Raw genomic sequence first — 18,275 nt, 5'->3', positions numbered from 1 at the left:
TGGTTGACTATAATCTGACCGAAACGTACTGTCCCGCCCTCTAATCTATTTGCTGCACACCCTCTCATACCATTAAACGTTTACAAATATTTATATATACGTGTATGATCAGATATTGCAAAAAAAGATTTTTGTTGAGGCAAAACTCATAAAAGTAGTCGTTTTACGGCCTTCTTAAAAAAATACAATATTGTAGAACTTGTCAGCCCGGACCATAATTGACTTATATGGCATCCGCCTAGGACGCGCCATTGTGGTGGAAATGGCGTTTTTCTGTGGCGAAAAAAAAATCGAATATTTTTAACTCCTAAAAGTGGACTTGGGCGTCATTTTTTGGACATGACATTAAACTACTTTTTCCTTGAACTTTTAAAGCCTAACAAAAGTTGTTATTAGTAGCATCCACCTAGGACGCACTATTACGGCGGTAGTGGGATATATAAGGAACTTTTTTTAGTCTTTAGAAAAAAAATATATTTTAAAGTAAAAGGCAACCAAATTATTTTTGCGCTATAATTGATCTTGTAAAATCTTTCCCTAGCAATCTCTCCCCCCAATTTTACACATGAAAAAGTAAATTGTTCACCCAATTGTGCCATTTTTAGGTAAATTACTGATCAGCCATATAAATATAAAATGCTTACTTGTGTCAGCATTCTACAAAAATATTGTCTGACCTATCCTCAGACAATTATAGTAAAAGTTGCTCATTTCAGAAGAATTGAAGAAAAAGTATCATTTGATATATAAGCCAAACAAGCAATAATTTATAAAGATTGCTTATAAGTAATATTTCTATAAAAAGTCCCCAAAGTTGTTAAACCAACGAATGAGATAATGTTATTATAAAACTTTGGGGACCAGTGTAATAATTAGCCCATTGTCTCCTCTATCTTAGGACAGTGTAGTTATAGACTTTAGGTACTCATTCTCTACTTTGGGTACTTATCCTCAACTAAGCACGACATCAGGATGTAGCAACATTAGCGAGGCTGGCCTCGAAGGCTAAAACAATGATAACCCTGACAGCAAATGACTCAACCAAGAATCTTGCAGGACAGTATCATTTAATTTTATCAGGGAGGGTTGTTAATTACACTGGTCCCCAAAGTTTTATAATGACATTTTCTCATTCTTTGGTTTAACAATTAACTTTTGGGACTTTTAATTAAAGTATGATTAGTTGAGTGTTCAAACATTTTAACCACTAAATTTAATCTACAGAAGGGGTAATTTTTTGTGCCATCATTGGTTATGTACATATATTCATCATTCATTATCTTATCCCTTTTGTATCCCTGAGTATCATTTCATATAATGCTATTTTGTTCAGGGATCTAAAGGGATAAGACAAGGGCCGATAAATTGTTGTTGTATATCCCTAAAGATGATACACAAAATTAATGCATCTGTAGAATAGTAAGTGGTTGAAATGTTTGACCACTCAACTTTATGAACCAACCAATAATAACAGAATAAATGTTTCCAAAGTTGGCAAGCCAACAAACAAGAAAATAGGGGTATAGTCCTTTCCACGACATCCCTCCATAAGGGGCGATTCTTTGTATTTTTCACAGTAGCTTTTCTCATATTTCTAGCCCCTGCGGGGGGCTCTAACCCTGCGGGGCCAATTACCTAACCCTGTGGGGCAATCACCTAACACAATATAACCTAACCTAACCTCAAATAACCTATAAAAAGCCATTTTAAAAATACGACGAATCGCCCCTTATGGAGGGATGTCGTGGAAAGGACTATACCCGAAAATAGTATTATAAAACTTTCGGGAGTAGTGTATTAAAAAGCCCATGGTTCCATTCCCTCCCTGTATTTTGTTTTTTGCTAGTGGTTACTCTACTAGAAGCCTCTCATAGGCAAGGGGGGAAGGGTGAATCAACTTTAACTTTCAATTTTTGGTCTATAAAGAAAAGGTAAAAAGCATCTTCCCAGGACCTATGAGATGCTACATTGTATAGGAGAACCATACTGGATCAGAGGTTAGAGAGATCCTATTGTGTTGAAAGACAAACTGACACTCTCATATAGACATCCTGTCACTTTTATATACGAAGAAACAAATATATGAATTGTTACTTCAATATATAGATAGATTTTCATTACCATTACCTCGTAAGGGCAGGATTCCTCTTCGATTTAAGGGATCCTTTAGAGAATATAGAGCATCATCCATGTGTAATGGGATGCAATACTCTAACACCCAAGGATATTAGGTTAAGTAATATCCATCAGACAACCAACCCTTTAATTGTACGACCTTTGTATGAGAAGTCCAATCTGTGCATTCCCCCTGATCTTACTATTCATGTAAAGCACCTGACAGAGCAGCATTAGGAACCATTTTTAATGTCTATAGTTATGATGCTGGATCAGCCTGAGATTTGAACCTTGCACCTCTTTGGCGACAAGCAGATTTGCTATGTGTTGAGCCACAATTGTGGTTACTTAAATTGATAGATAGTAAAGTTTAAGTTTTAAAAGGAAAACTTAAAATTTATATAGTTGAAAAAAAAAAATGTTGCATTGTATCGTTTTAGATTTGGTATTTTTCTAGATATTCACATTTGTGGTTAAATGTACGAGCATTTTGATAGGTTTGCCATTATTGTGGCTTAAAAGAAAACAATAAAGTTATGATTTTCTGCTTTTATACCAAAACACGAAATTTTAGAGTAGAGTAGAGTAGTTTTAATAGTTTTAAAAAATGCTTTATGTGAAAAATGTGAAAAATTAAGATAACTCTTTTATATTGTAAAAAAAAAATCTTAAAATTTCAATATTTACCCATTAGTGATGAACCGGTTTTTATCGCCCGGTTACCGAAAACCAAAAAAAATCCAGATCCCAGTTTCTTAATTGCATCATTCTCAGTATGAATCCCCCCTCTACTACCCTGGTTTTCATTTCCCCCTGGAGCAGGCAATTTTGCTTACTTCCGGTATACCTCAACAAAATTTGAAAACCAAGGAAAATGAGATGATTTCAAAATACCCCTCCTAACTTTTTTGTTTATGTAGTAAAGATGCTGATTTTTTTGTGAAATTTTAAGTTTATTGGCAACTACATCCATTTGTGAATTGTTTTTATTTAAATTATTATTTTTTATACAGTATGACCCAGGAAAAAGTATTTTTTAGGGTGTAGAGCCCTTATTTCTTAATGTATCATTAAAAGTAGCAATTGTCCTTGTTCTCTGTACATTTCCACACAAGCATATATAAAAATATTTTATTTTATCTCCATTTACACCAGAGATTTTTAGTGCTAATGTTTTGAAAAAGTGACTGAGAAAAATATTTTTTGGTTTCTTAGAATTTTTGGATCGTTATATTATGTCTTTGGTAACTGAAGAATGATATACAAAGAAAACAAGTTAACTAATTTTTTTTTTTTATTCCACCAAAAAATATCAATTTTTAATGACAAAAAATACTACTAAATGAATTGATTATTTGCAAATTTCAAGCTATTTACTTACCCTTATTTATGGAAAGGATTAATTATGACTAATTATGACAGTTGCTCCACCCCCATTTTCTGACATCTCAATCCCTTAATAGGGGTTTAATTAAGCTTTTTAGACTAAAAATTCTAATTTTATTTTCTTTATAACTTTTTTGTTATTAAAGTTATGGTTATGAAACAAAAACAATTTTCCTGTTAAATTCATAAAGATTTATTTGGTTTTTCAATCTAAAACAATTTTGCCTTATAGGTTTGTTATTCAAAATATCATTAAGCTAAAAAGACTCAAAAAATATGTATAAAAAAATGCTTTTAACTTAAAACCTAAATTTTTAATTTCATTTTTGTATAAAGTTTCTGCTAGTAACAAAAATAAAAGGATTTCTACCTTAATTTTGGTAAAAAAGTTGTTTCATGTTAAAAGTTAATTTTTGCTGAGTCACTTTTTCAAAACTTTAGCTCTAAAAATCTCCAGTGTTTATAAAGGAAAAAATTAAAATTTTTATATATGCTTGTGTGGAAATGTACAGAGAACACGGACAAATGCTACTTTTAATGATACATTAAAAAATAAGGGCTGTACACCCTAAATGTCATTTTAAAATGCCTAGAAATCTTTTGTTATAGAAGCTGAAGGCTTCAAATTTGGGGTATTGGGTCTACTTGTGGCAGTCTTTCAGCAGTTAAAGCGTGATATTTCTTGCAGGCTTCCTTTAACCCTTAACGGTCAAGGGGGGGGGGGGGCGTTGAACGCCCCCCCATCCGTTTTTTTCTATCTCATTTTCTGTGTGTAAAAGATAAAGAGCCCAAACTGCGTGACTTTTTAAGTATGGGTATGACACATAACTGAGAATTGGAATTTTTTGAATATCTCCATCCTGGCGGGCACAGAATGCCAGCAAACCTGGCAGGGTCATCCAGGTAAAGAGCAAAGAGCAATTTTTGACTTAGAGACTTCAAATTTTAAACTTAAGCTTTTCTTTTATCTCTACATAACGTATTAAAATTTCATAAAGATCCGCCGCTGTTTTCCCGCCGACCGCCAACTGCGGTAGCTGGCAGCTGTCAAGTACAGCTGCGGCCACTGAAATTTATATTTTGATATTTCTAATGTAAAATTTAAATAAAGATAAACATTTTCTGGAAAAAAAATTGATCTTCTAGCTTCAAAAAAAAGAAAATTACAGTTGTTTGAAATTTTTTAGTAAAAAAAGACCTAAAAATAAAGGTTGTAAAATAAAAGGGTGAAGGAAGCAAAAATTGACTTAGACTTATAAAAGGACGGAAATTCACTATCAAACAGGGGACTTGCACAAAAAAATTTAGCCCTCTAGCTCTATTAAGAACTGAGATTATTAGGGGGGGCATTGAACGCCCCCCCCCCCCCCCCCCCCAACCGATTAAGGTGTGGCAAGGGGCCCGACTGTAAGGGGTTAAGCAATCATTCACAATTATTGCTTATTTGGCTTACATACCAAATCATGCAATTTTTTTATAAATTACTTTTAAGCAATCAATGAAAAATTTTGCTTATTTAGCTTGTATACCAAATCATGCTTTTTTTTTGGTAAATTACTCATAAGCAATCAATGAAAGATTTTGCTTATTTGGCTTATATACCAAATTATGCTATTTTTTGATAAATCACTCATAAGCAATCAATGAAAGTTTTGGCTTAGTTGGCTTATATTCCAAATCATGCAATTTTTTCATAAATTACTTACAAGCAATCAATTACGATAAATGCTTATTTGGCTTACATACCAAATCATGCATTTTTTGATAAATTACTTATAAGCAATTAATGAAAGTTTTGGCTTATTTGGCTTATATACAAAATCATGCAATTTTTTGGTAAATTACTTATAAGCAATCAATCACAATAAATGCTTATTTGGCTTATATACCAAATCATGCATTTTTTTGATAAATTACTTATAAGCAATTAATAAAAGTTTTGGCTTAGTTGGCTTATATATCAAATCATGCAATTTTTTCATAAATTACTTATAAGCAATCAATCATAATAAATGCTTATTTGGCTTACATACCAAATCATACTATTTTTTGATAAATTACTTATAAGCAATCAATGAAAGTTTTGACTTATTTGGCTTATATACAAAATCATGCAATTTTTTGGTAAATTACTTATAAGCAATCAATCACAATAAATGCTTATTTGGCTTGTATACCAAATCATGCATTTTTTTTATAAATTACTTATAAGCAATTAATAAAAGTTTTGGCTTAGTTGGCTTATATATCAAATCATGCAATTTTTTCATAAATTACTTATATGCAATTAATCACAATAAATGCTTATTTGGCTTATATATCAAATCATGCAAATTTTTGGTAAATTACTTATAAGCAATCAATCACAATAAATGCTTATTTGGCTTAAATACCAAATCATGCATTTTTTTGATAAATTACTGATATGCAATCAATAAAAAATTTTGCTTATTTGGCTTGTATACCAAATCATGCATTTTTTTGGTAAATTACTTATAAGCAATCAATGAAAGTTTTGGCTTAGTTGGCTTATATATCAAATCATGCAAATTTTTGGTAAATTACTTATAAGCAATCAATCACAATAAATGCTTATTTGGCTTAAATACCAAATCATGCATTTTTTTGATAAATTACTGATATGCAATCAATAAAAAATTTTGCTTATTTGGCTTGTATACCAAATCATGCATTTTTTTGGTAAATTACTTATAAGCAATCAATGAAAGTTTTGGCTTAGTTGGCTTATATATCAAATCATGCAATTTTTTCATAAATTACTTACAAGCAATCAATCACAACAAATGCTTACTTGGTTTACATACCAAATCATGCTATTATTGATAAATTACTTATAAGCAATCAATGAAAGTTTTAGCTTATTTGGCTTATAACCAAATCATGCAATTTTTTGGTAAATTACTTATAAGCAATCAATCACCATAAATGCTTATTTGGCTTATATACCAAATCATGCATTTTTTTGATAAATTACTTATGAGCAATTAATAAAAGTTTTGGCTTAGTTGGCTTATATATCAAATCATGCAATTTTTTCATAAATTACTTATAAGCAATCAATCACAATAAATGCTTATTTGGCTTACATACCAAATCATGCTATTTTTTGATAAATTACTTATAAGCAATCAATGAAAGTTTTGACTTATTTGGCTTATATACAAAATCATGCAATTTTTTGGTAAATTACTTATAAGCAATCAATCGCAATAAATGCTTACTTGGCTTACATACCAAATCATGCTATTTTTTGATAAACTACTTATAAGCAATCAATGAAAGTTTTGGCTTATTTGGCTTAAAAACAAAATCATGCAATTTTTGGGTAAATTACTTATAAGCAATAAATCACATTAAATGCTTATTTGGCTTGTATACCAAATCATGCATTTTTTTGATAAATTATGTATAAGCAATCAATGAAAGTTTTGGCTTAGTTGGCTTATATATCAAATCATGCAATTTTTTCATAAATTACTTACAAGCAATCAATCACAATAAATGCTTATTTGGCTTGTATACCAAATCATGCATTTTTTTGATAAATTACTTATAAGCAATCAATGAAAGTTTTGACTTATTTGGCTTATATACCAAATCATGTATTTTTTTGGTAAATTACTTATAAGCAATCAATGAAAACTTTGGCTTATTTGGCTTATATACCAATTATGCAATTTTTGTTATAAATTTCTTATATGCAATTAATCACAATAAATGCTTATTTGGCTTTTATACCAAATCATGCAATTTTTTTATAAATCACTTATAAGCAATAATGAAAATTATTGCTTATTTGGCTTATATACCAAATCATGCAATTTTTTTGATAAATTACTTATAAGGAATCAATCACAATTGTTTCTTATTTGGCTTATATCATCCAAATCTTCTCTTTTTTTCATAAACTGCTTACAGGAAGAAAGGGATTAATTATTACTCCTCCTCCTTTTTCTTCAATTCAACTTATATAAGCCACTTTTACTATAAATGACTGAGTATTTATTTACTCCACCCTCTTTTAACTCACAAGTCAGACCAAATTGTTATTGAATGCTGATATAAGTAAGCAATTAGTATTTTTATGGCTTATCAGTAATTTACCACAAAAATGGCACAATGGCACATTTAAGTAAGCCAAAAAAAATGTTAATTGCTTACTTAAACGGATTGGGATTACTAGGGAATTGGTATTAGGGGGTGCAAACTTAGTTTTTCGTCGGTTTGTTTTTTACATCCTCTATAATTCAAATTACCAAAAATTTCATACCTATTTTTTTTAGAAATTGTTACAGAAGTGAAAGAATGCAATAAAGAAATGAAAGTTCTAAATATGAATCTAGATGAAGCTCTTAGGTAAAAACCTTTTTGCAGTGGTTGGGGGGGGGGGGAGATATTGTAAACAAAGCTCTGAAATCAAACGTAGAACAAACGAACATGAACACTTGATACCTAAGCAGAATATTTTTTAAAAGTATTAATGTATTATAAATGTATATAAACTTAATTTAAATTACGTATATACAGGAATCTGTTTAAGGACATACTTCTTGTTAGGACTTGATATTAGAGATGCTTCGCTTAACATATTTTGTTGTTTATGTATCATTGTTTCCTAAATTGTTTTTGTTTTGACATTTCAATTGTATGTCCTTAAGGAACATGAAAATAATGGTATCCAAAACTTTTTATGTAAAAACTAATCTTGTTCTATTTGTAGAAAACAAACAAATATTCTTGGAAATATGGAGACTGGGCTAGATCAGCTGATAAACAGACATTATAAAGGTACCTTGATATTCTATCATCTTATTTTAAAGATCCTTAAGAAAATCTTTCAAGCTGTTGTTAGGGATTAGCCACCATGATTGTTTTAGTTGTAAGCTCCACGTCTTGAAATTCATTTATCAGATTTATTTATTTGTCAGCTGTCATAATTTAACTCACCTAAACTAATAGGGAACTCGAAGTTTAACTGTACGATAATAAACTGTTCTTTTTTAGGTTCCAAGTTGGAGTCAACTTCTGTTCAAGTTCAATACATGAGGTAGGTTTATTATGTATGAGAATCTTTCTTGGTTTCTTGCAATGTTTTTCGTCAAAGTAACCTCGAAAGTGTGTTCAATATTCACTAATAGACAAAGCTCTTTAGCAAATTGCTATCTTATTTTATTAAAACAAAAACAATATGTCTAATAGCGCAGCAATGACAAGCTAAAATATTAAAAGGTCAAGTACTTCTAAAGGTTTTAAAAATGTTAATATTTAGAAAGTTGCAAAAAAGCACAAATATTATTTTTTATATTTGAGTTTGATTTTTTTCAAGACTTGCCTAGGAATATAAATACGAAGCTGGAAGTCAAAAAGGTTCTGAATAAGCCCCACTCAAGCATTTTAATAAAATATTTTTAGGGCAAAATGTGAAACCCTGAGGTTGAAGATAAAGTGTTTAGAGATGGAGATAATCAATTCAACTTATAACAAGGAATCCATCAAAGCTATCAAGTAAGTTTAAAAATCAGGGGTTTATCCAGGGATGAGGGAGGGGAGAACTTCAAGATATTTACCTGTTTTTATTCATGATATAGGGGACATTAGGCTGTTTTATAATATCATTTTCTTATTCGTTTGCTTAACAACTTTGAGACTTTTATTCAATTTCAATTGGCTGGTTCATTAAGTTGAGTGTACAACAAACGTTTCAACACTAATTGTAATTTACAGAAGGGGTAATTTTGTGTATTATTTGGGATGTACATCAATTTAGAGGCCTTGTCTTATCCCTTTAGATCCCCGATTTTTACTATATAAATCGGGGAAAGAAATTCAACTTGATTGGAATATATACAATCATCTAGAGATCAATTTCAATTAAAATCTATCCAGTTTAATTTACTTATGATTTTGAAAATTTTATAAAATCAAAATAATTTTAAAACTGGTTAAAGACAGGCATACATCCTATTACTTGTATGTAAGGATAAAAAATTAAAATCTGTATTTATTTAGATTAGTAAGAACCCGACTACTAGAGAAAATCCAGAAAAGAGAATCTGATCTGACAGATCTAGAAAACAGGATTGCTCAATACAGGTAAATTAGTCATAATGTTCAGGTATAATACAAAGTAGAACAATGAAGCTTAGGATCTCGGTAACCGCTCTTCTTTTCGGGATAATACAATATACATACTCATTATACTAGGTTTAAGCTATATATGGCTGGGTTATATCCTCATAAAAAATTTCCCTTGATATCAAATAGAGAGGGAGCGGTAACTACCCCTCTTTAGGGGAAAAACACTAGTGTTTAAAACAGCGCTTCTGTTCTATCATTGAAAGAAATTTTGACCAACCTATTTTTTGTTCAGAGGAGTCAGCACAGAATTCTCAGATGTTGTCAAACAGTACGCAAAAATTCTTAAGCAAATTGAGGTAAATTTAATAAATATTTTTATGTTTTTTTATGGTAATGAAAAAAGTTATTTTAAATACTTGGATGTTACACCAGATTCTAATGCTCCCTAATAAATTAAAAATCACTGATCACTGCGGTCTAAAATATTGATAAACCCCATCCATTTATTTGCCCCAAACCCTTCTCTCCTGATGGATAATCGAACTGACCAATAAACGAGGTCCACGTTAGCAACCTAAATTAACGACAAATTTTCCCCTGTCATAATATCCACTTATTTTCTATATCCATTGTTATTTTTCGAAAACTTCCGATTTATATTGCCTCCGATGCCAATAAGCCACGGAAAAAAATACTTTAGTCGAGTCGTCCGCTGCTGTTTCATTCTTCTATTCGCTAAATAAGATGGCCAACCGCCATTTTTACAATATTTTGCTGCTAGATTATTGCTTTAATTATTAATTAACTTTCACACAAGCGAGTGATAGTCAATCATTTATCGGTTGTTACAAAGTAAGAAAAAGTATGGGATGATTTTTTTTAGGAGAAGAAATGGGCGCTGCGGGAGTTGAACTCAGCCCCTCCTGCCCTATGAACTGAACAAACTGCTGAAACTATTGTATATTCTAGTTGTAGTAAAGCTACTAAATAATTAAAGGCTTGCTATTGTTCGTATGTTCTTTCACGATCCTAAGTAATAGTTAAAAATGCAGATTTAACCGGGACTTTGAGGGATTAGACAACAGACAAATTATTTTACATTCCCAATGATGACAAACAAAATTGTTCCATCTATTAAAATTATTGGGTTAAAAGTTACTATTTGGCTTAACGTTTTTGAGCCAACGAATAAGATTAACGTTTTAATCATTGTGTACCAGTGAAATTTATGGACAATGTAAGCTCCCAGTATTTCACATAGTTCCTCTTTTTGTGTCCTTACTTATACTTGCAGCTGAGATATTATATTTATAATCATAAAGTGTTTAGTTTGTTCAAATTCTTTTGAGATTAAATATTTTTTCACAGTTCCCTATGCTATTTTTTTAACTTTAACATTGTTAGATTTTCATTTCTTCTCTTTTTATGTTTAAAATTGTTCTTGTTAATTGCTTATGTTCCTTTAATCTTTTTCCTTAAAAGTTATAATATTGATAGAATTGTATTTTAAAAATAAAAAAATGTACCTACCTAAAAAGTAACAAATACGCTTATAGAAAAATTATATATTTGTGATTTATTATAAAAGCATGTATTTTTAATATCTTTATTTTATAGTATAATCTAATATTGATATAATAAAAGATTTTTTTCTCATTATAGATTTATTTTCAGATTTAAAATGATTAAAATGTCTAGGTATAAATGACAGCAGATTAAGTTTTTGATTTATGGGGTTGTAAACAGTGAGGGAGGGGACATTGGACTGTAAATTGTACTTGTATCTAAAAATTTATTATTATTGGTTGGTACATTTTAGCAGAGTCCAAACTTTTCAACCAATAACTTACTTAGAAAAGGGATAATTTTTTTTTAATATCTGGGACTCAAATTATATTTCCATATCAGCGGACAACTGACTATAAACAGCTGAAGAAATAAATACTAGAACAATGTACAGAGTAGCTATGTCGCACAAATAATACAATCGCCTATATTGTATAATTTGTGTGCGCTTCGCGCGTTTCATACATTTTTTTCTAACCCGTCTAGTAACAACAATTTGTGGAATTTGTGAATTTTTTCACTCAAATTATATGGAGCCACCTTTTGTTTACATAGTAATCTGAAAAAAAGCTACCTATATGATTTAAATATCATTAAATGAACATAGACATGGAAATTTTATAAAGCACATAAAATAAATATCAAAAAGGACAACATATCGTGAATTTATTTTCCACCCACTCGTAATTCTTTTGCTTAAAACTTTGCCAGTGTATTTTATAAAAGGGAGGGGGGGGGGGGAGATTTGAAGATTTATTTAATCTTAATTACTCTTGCCCGGCCCTATTAATACGTAAACATTGTATCACAGAATATTAAATAACGCTGTATATAAGTACTAGCGGCTTCGCCCCTAGCCTCTAGGGGCTTTGCCCCAAGAGGTTTGATCAAACCAATTTATTGTATTTTAGATTTAAAAGAAAAATATTTTTAAAAATCTTTGGGGGGGGGGGGGGCTAGTCGACCCCACTATTTTAATTTTAGTTTTAAAAAAAAAATTTCATTTTTGTGTCCCACCCCTCAATAAAATAGTTATAAACCTTCCCGGGTCCTATAAGAAGCTAACAAACAAAAGACAGACAGACATCGTTCTACTTTGTATTATAGATAAATAAAAGCTAGCTTTTCCAATTGTGTGAAAAAACGCGTAAGGCTGACCCATATGGCTAGCTGCCAATTTTAACATATGAGCGTAAACAGATGTAATTAGTAGGACGGAAAATCACAAACATTGTGACTTGTTATTCTGTCTGTTTTTTTGATATCTTTAAAGACAGTTGTTAGGTTTTTTTTAATTGAATGCAAAAAGAATATAATGTATAGTATAAAAAGTTAAAGTAAAGTACCTATTTATTATAATATATGGCTAAACACATGTTTTTTCACATGTCCTTATAATATAATATACATTGCATATATGTATTGTATACTTTATAACATAAAAGTTATACATTATATATAGGTGCACTAAGTGTCTTCTTATCATATAATGTAAATCAGTAAGATTTTTTTGTCCGTCGAGATCTCGCTAACCACTGAACCGATTTAGTTGTATGTATATTGTAGGAAAGCTTTACGTAGCTAAGGTAACGGGAGGGTAAAGGATATCTAATACCCTTTGAAAAAAGTGCTGAAGTAGCGCAGCAATAACAAATTTACGTTTCAACATTAATATGATAACCAGTGAAATTAACCAAATAGGTACTAAATGAGAACTTTAAAATTGGGGAGTCAAAAGCTTTTAAGTGCCACAAGTAAAATTCTGACCTTGAAAGCTAAGAATATTACGGTGATAATAAAGAAGAATTTAAATTTTGTTAGTTTCCTTTACATTGCTTAATCATACAGTATTAATAATTTGTGAATATATGCGGGTTTATTTTGTACTAAAAACAAACGGATGTGGTTTAAATTCATTATAGAGTAGCTACGATTTTTTTTATGAAAAGAGATCGAATTTTTACTTTATTTTTATCTCTAACAATCTTCAGAAAAATGTATAGTGGTGAAGTTTATGTCGACGGGGCATGTCGTGGCAACGGTCAGCCTGGAGCTAGGGGCGGTGTTGGAGTTCACTTTCCTGACCTGCCATCTCAGGACCGCAGCAGGGAACTAGGTGGTGAAAGACAGACTAACCAACGTGCTGGTATACAGGCAGGCATACAGATAAATAAAACCACTCGGTTTTATTGATTTTGTAGATATAAACTTTGCTTTTCTTTAATAGTCAAATATACCTATATTATTATACATTGAACAAAACTTGAGAAATATTTTCAAACATTTAGTTTCATTCCCTAGACAACCCCCTTAGTAGTTTAAGTCTGTATGTCTTCATATTATTAATCCAGGCGGCCACAGACGCAGTTAGGGCTGGTGCCGACCTTGGCTATGACGCTATTGTGGTCAAGACTGACAATAAAAACGTTGTGAATGCTCACAATGATTGGATGGGTAAGTGGAGGAGCAATGGGTGGAGAAACTGCAGGGGAAAACCAGTTGTCAACAGGCAAATATGCATTGGTTCATCATTTTTCAGAAATAAATCCCTTGATAATGAACATAATTACTTGATATCTATTTAACACTCCTCTAAAAGATCAATTTTATATATCTGATTGCAATGCATTGGTGTTCTACAGGGATGACTTTGAGGAGCTTCAGAACGCCATTGATGACTCAGGAATGGCTGTCAGATTTGAGCATACTCCTGCTGGTTGCTCTAGAGGCAATCAAATAGCCGAGGACTTGGCTAGATATGCTTATCAAGATTCAGGAATGTTTTTTTTATAATTAAGCCGAAAATGAATCTTTTCAATTCTCAAGATTTAGAAATAAATGTTGAGTCAAAAAATTATCTTGACTGTAAAAAAAAACATTTTATTCATTTAGGAGATGAAAGTGATTCTAATGAGTATGAAAGTGGAGATGAGGAATATCTCTATGATGATCAGGAGCAAGGTTATGATATTGATCAACTACAAGATTTAATAGATGAAATTCATCTGGAAGAAAATATTGAAAACCTTCCATCCGATGAAGTTGGTTGCTCTGAAGGTGAATCTGACGCTCCATATGTTGAAGACATTGCTAATGATGTAAATGATGCTGAGGAAATTAACAATGAAGCAGACAATGGCGCTGATGATCAGTCTGTTGGCGGTGATAATCAGTCTGTTGGTGGGGGTGATCATGATTATAGTGGCGCTAATTCTGACAATGATTATGGTGGCAATGCCTCTGATTATGGCGATGCTGCATCTGATTATGGAGGAGATTATTCTGGCGGAGATGATTATGATTATGGCTATGATGAAGCAGACAATGATTACTACGGATATGATTCTGATTAACATCTCGAAATTTGAATGGAACCTTGCCAGCAATATGAATATTACAGCCGAATATCAGTCGAAAAGCTATTCAGTCCTTAATTGAAACTTAAAATGTGCCATTGAATTTGCCTTGCAAAAGAAGTACCTTCCAATATGTTCTTTTTTGAGAAGAATCTAATGATCTGAAACTTAAAACCATTTTTCTACTTATATTACCTACCTTACTTTAGAGTTACTTTTTAAAGTGTTTTATGAAATACTTACATGTAAATTTTTATATCTAAGAAGTGCCTTTATTTGTACCTTACCAAATTTTTAATTGTGAACTTTTTTGTCAGCCTAATATACTCCTTGAGCTTTTAAAAGTACCATTACCTGTGAAATGCATTTATTACTTAAACAATGTACCAATTTGTTCTATTTTTCTTGTCAATCTATTTTAACCAAAAACATACTCTTTATTTTATCATACCTATTTACTATTATGTAACTATTTTATTTAAAATTTGCATTTTATATTTTCTACTATGATAAGTTTATATTTTCAGATTAAAATGAAATCTTGGATGATTTAAGAAACTTAATATCTGCTAAAAGTATGTACAGTTGAGTTCAACTATATATTAGATATTCGTGTTCATTGAGATTGTTAATACTATATTGTCATTTTTTCAAAAAACACAACTTCAATGTACAGAAACTTCCCTTATATTTAGATAAATTATAAATAAAGGGGGGAGGGTATATTTCTTCTTTATTCCTAAAAATTTGCGGGAAGCCCTTGCCCTGCGGGGCCTATAACTGCAATGCAATAATCCCGCGGGGCTACCTAGTTCTTAATATTATATAACTTAACCTAAACCTCTTTTATATCAGGATTTAAACAAACTTTTGCAAATATCTACCTATCGAAATCAAAAAACGGTTTCCATTTTAAATGTCGTAACGTTTATTGATATTTTTACCTTTAAACTACAGTTATTCAGGGGAAGGGAGAAAAATAAAAACATTATGATGTACCTTTTGAATATAGTTTGTAATACACTTTTTATTTCATACTCCTCAAACTTTCTGAAATAAACATTCCTTTCTCTATTGATAACATCGATAGCATGCTGTATACCATTAATCAGGTAGGAAGGGGGAAATTGAACTTGTAGTTTTACTGGTACCCAAAGTTTTTTTAAACTTTCATATGTTGCCCTTAAAACTTTGGATGTTTCAAACTAGCAGTCACTGTCCAAATTTTTTTCAACAAATGGGGCAATTTTATTTATCACATTTGGGGGTGTTCATAAATTTTTCCACTAATGTCTTATCCCTTAAGATCCCTGACATTGTTTATGAATTGCGGGAAAAATTTGTAGCCAAACTCAAGTTTTCCTTCGTTGTCATATCCCCGTCTAATTTCTTTTTTGCCTCGCACAACATTTTTTATGTTGATTTACTTATTCTTCTGCCACAGAATTAATATACTAAATATTTAATAAGTTAAGCAAGTATCAGGTGTTTTCTAGATTTATATTTTGGTCTTTTCCCACAAATTGCACGTCGAGCATCGAAAACCCCCTTTATCTTTAAGGCAATATTTAGAAATAAGGGAGGGAAAGTTTTTTTCTTATGTCTAATCCCTGCGGGACCACCCAGTACTTTTAGAGAAAACGCCTATACTTCTAGAGAGTCCTTTTTGTCAAGCGCACCACCAATATGACCCCTCACCCTTTGCCCTATCACTATATAATCTTATGGGATAAGACAATGGACGACAAATTGATGTAAATACCAAATTATGGTAAACAAAATTACAACCCCTGTAGTGGTTGAAAAGTTTGGACACTGCTAGTTTATTGTTGTACCAACAAATCGAGATTATGAACCCAAGGTGTTTTTAAGCCAATGAATGAGATATCTTGCCTGATGATAAAACGTTATCCCCTCCCTTCCTAGGAAAATAGGAATTATTTTTTTCTCCATCCCTATCAAGTGGATTTATTTCACCCAATAATTCAAACTCTTTTAAAACTAGGCTCAGGGGAAGGGCGATTAATAGCTAGGAAATGGTCCATAGTCAATTAAAGGGATTTTACCTATATTCGTGTAGATTGTATATGTATAATATGTATAGTTTTCCAGTGTATTTTTATCCTTTCACAGCTGTGCGTCAACAAACCCTCTCATTTGCATAGTAAAAGTACGTTTGATAAAAAATTGTGTTTTGTGAAAAAAGTTAGCTATTTCTTTTTACCAAAGAAGTGACTTTATCTTCTTTATATTTATGTTTCATCATTGGGGATATAAATTAGGTGCACTCAATATTTTTTATTCCTTGGAATTATATTGCAGTAACTTTATAATAGATAGTTAAATAATAATTCATACTTTAAAAAAAGTTTTATTATATTAAATTGATATAAATTGTACTTTTCTTTTCATCTTTTTTTTCCCAATTAAGAAAGTCTTATAATAGTTATAAAGGAAAACATTACAGCTTTCGTTTTTGCTAGGTTTTAAAAATAATGATATAAAATATAAATCACCAGGGATAAATGTATGAAGAAAAGGGGATTTAAATATATTTCTGTAAAATTACAATCTTTAAAGAAAGCTAATTCATACTGCAAAATTATTAAAGTAAAAAATTAAAGATTTACCTTAGCCTTTATTCCTGGTTCATTTATAAATAATTAAGTCATTTTGATGCAATATTATTTTTTTGTATTTAGTATAACTTTTTTGAAAGTGATTGATTATGAGACAAATTGTAGAACACGTTTTAACATACATTTATTTTTTTTTATTTAGATATATCTTTCTTTATTGGCGACAATGTCTGTTGAGACATGAACTTTATTTAAATACCTACTTTTTCCTATTTTATGTCTTTAAACGTAGATTTGTTGCAGTTTTTGTCATTTGTATTCTAATAAGACTAAAAGCTACTGTTTTAGTACAACTTATTACAAAAATTATTAGTTTTAAAAACCCGATGTTTTTAGTCATTTCATATTGAGAAAATACACTTTTAAGATAAATGGAAATTAAAATCTTTATTTGTATTATAAAAGGTAACATTATTATAAAGGTAACATTATTATCATTCCAAAATCTTTATTGAGTTTAATGAAAATTGACTTTTCTTACTATACATCATTTTATTGGTGATTGTCTTATCCCTTTAGATCCCTGTAAACAAATAGATTGTTAAATGAATATAAAAAATCAATTTGCTTTTCAACTAGAAAATTGTAGAAATTATAAATTCGTACCTATTATAAGTAGTTGTAAGTTTTTCCGCTAGGAGTCTCAATTTAATTTTTTAAAAATTAAATTTACTCAAAATTTGAATAAGATAATTTTAGAATATAAATAGCACATTAAATAAAATAAAAACATTTTTATATGATAATATTTGTTGATTTTGTGTGAAATTATTGGTTGGTCAAGCCTATATTAAAATCCCAGATTATTTGGTACATTAGAAGGGTTTCAACTTTACGTCATTATAAAACACAATGAGTCAATTCTACATGAATTGACCTATCAATTATATTACATTTTCTGGATACGCTAATGATTAAATTTAGCGTTTTAAACATCCAGGGATCTGATAGACTATTAATGGCTTGTAAATTAATAATTAATAACCCCAATGATGATACACAAACTACCCTTTCTGTAGATAAAAATTGGTGGCTGTGAAGCATTTGAACACTCAAATTATTGAATTAACCAACAAAATTTAATAAAAGTCCCTTAAATCCCATTTTTTAAATT

General features: G+C 30.5%; 2 protein-coding genes across 3 annotated transcripts in view; both read left to right on the top strand.

Moving 5' to 3' along the window:
- LOC145334071 (HAUS augmin-like complex subunit 4) overlaps window positions 1-11,822 on the top strand; it is a 32,640-nt gene extending 20,818 nt beyond the window's left edge. Inside the window, exons 7-13 of the mRNA XM_080179357.1 lie at window positions 7,806-7,878; window positions 8,243-8,310; window positions 8,527-8,569; window positions 8,935-9,027; window positions 9,532-9,615; window positions 9,893-9,956; window positions 10,484-11,822. Of these exons, the coding sequence (XP_080035483.1) occupies window positions 7,806-7,878; window positions 8,243-8,310; window positions 8,527-8,569; window positions 8,935-9,027; window positions 9,532-9,615; window positions 9,893-9,956; window positions 10,484-10,534 (476 nt within the window). The 3' untranslated portion in view covers window positions 10,535-11,822. The remainder of the gene's footprint in view (window positions 1-7,805; window positions 7,879-8,242; window positions 8,311-8,526; window positions 8,570-8,934; window positions 9,028-9,531; window positions 9,616-9,892; window positions 9,957-10,483) is intronic.
- A 953-nt stretch (window positions 11,823-12,775) lies between these two features.
- On the top strand, window positions 12,776-15,055 carry LOC145334070 (ribonuclease H1-like). 2 transcript variants are annotated; one of them, XM_080179356.1, is made up of 3 exons: window positions 12,801-13,320; window positions 13,518-13,675; window positions 13,809-13,974. In XM_080179356.1, the coding sequence occupies exons 1-3, from the start codon at window positions 13,108-13,110 to the stop codon at window positions 13,957-13,959; spliced, it is 522 nt and encodes a 173-aa protein (XP_080035482.1). In that variant the 5' UTR covers window positions 12,801-13,107; the 3' UTR covers window positions 13,960-13,974. The 2 variants fall into 2 exon arrangements, with proteins under 2 accessions (XP_080035481.1, XP_080035482.1); XM_080179355.1 differs by lacking the exon at window positions 13,518-13,675 and having other exon boundaries at window positions 12,776-13,320; window positions 13,809-15,055.
- The last annotated feature ends 3,220 nt before the right edge of the window (window positions 15,056-18,275 follow it).

The sequence above is a fragment of the Acartia tonsa genome, chromosome 12 (assembly GCF_053477335.1).
Source record: "Acartia tonsa isolate MP-2025a chromosome 12, ASM5347733v1, whole genome shotgun sequence".
NCBI lineage: Eukaryota > Metazoa > Arthropoda > Copepoda > Calanoida > Acartiidae > Acartia > Acartia tonsa.
This window is presented reverse-complemented; position numbering and strand designations above follow the sequence as displayed.

What these genes read in the sequence shown, in the direction of transcription:
- LOC145334070 (XM_080179355.1), top strand. Translation starts at nt 13,971, where the DNA reads ATGAATCTTTTCAATTCTCAAGATTTAGAAATAAATGTTGAGTCAAAA.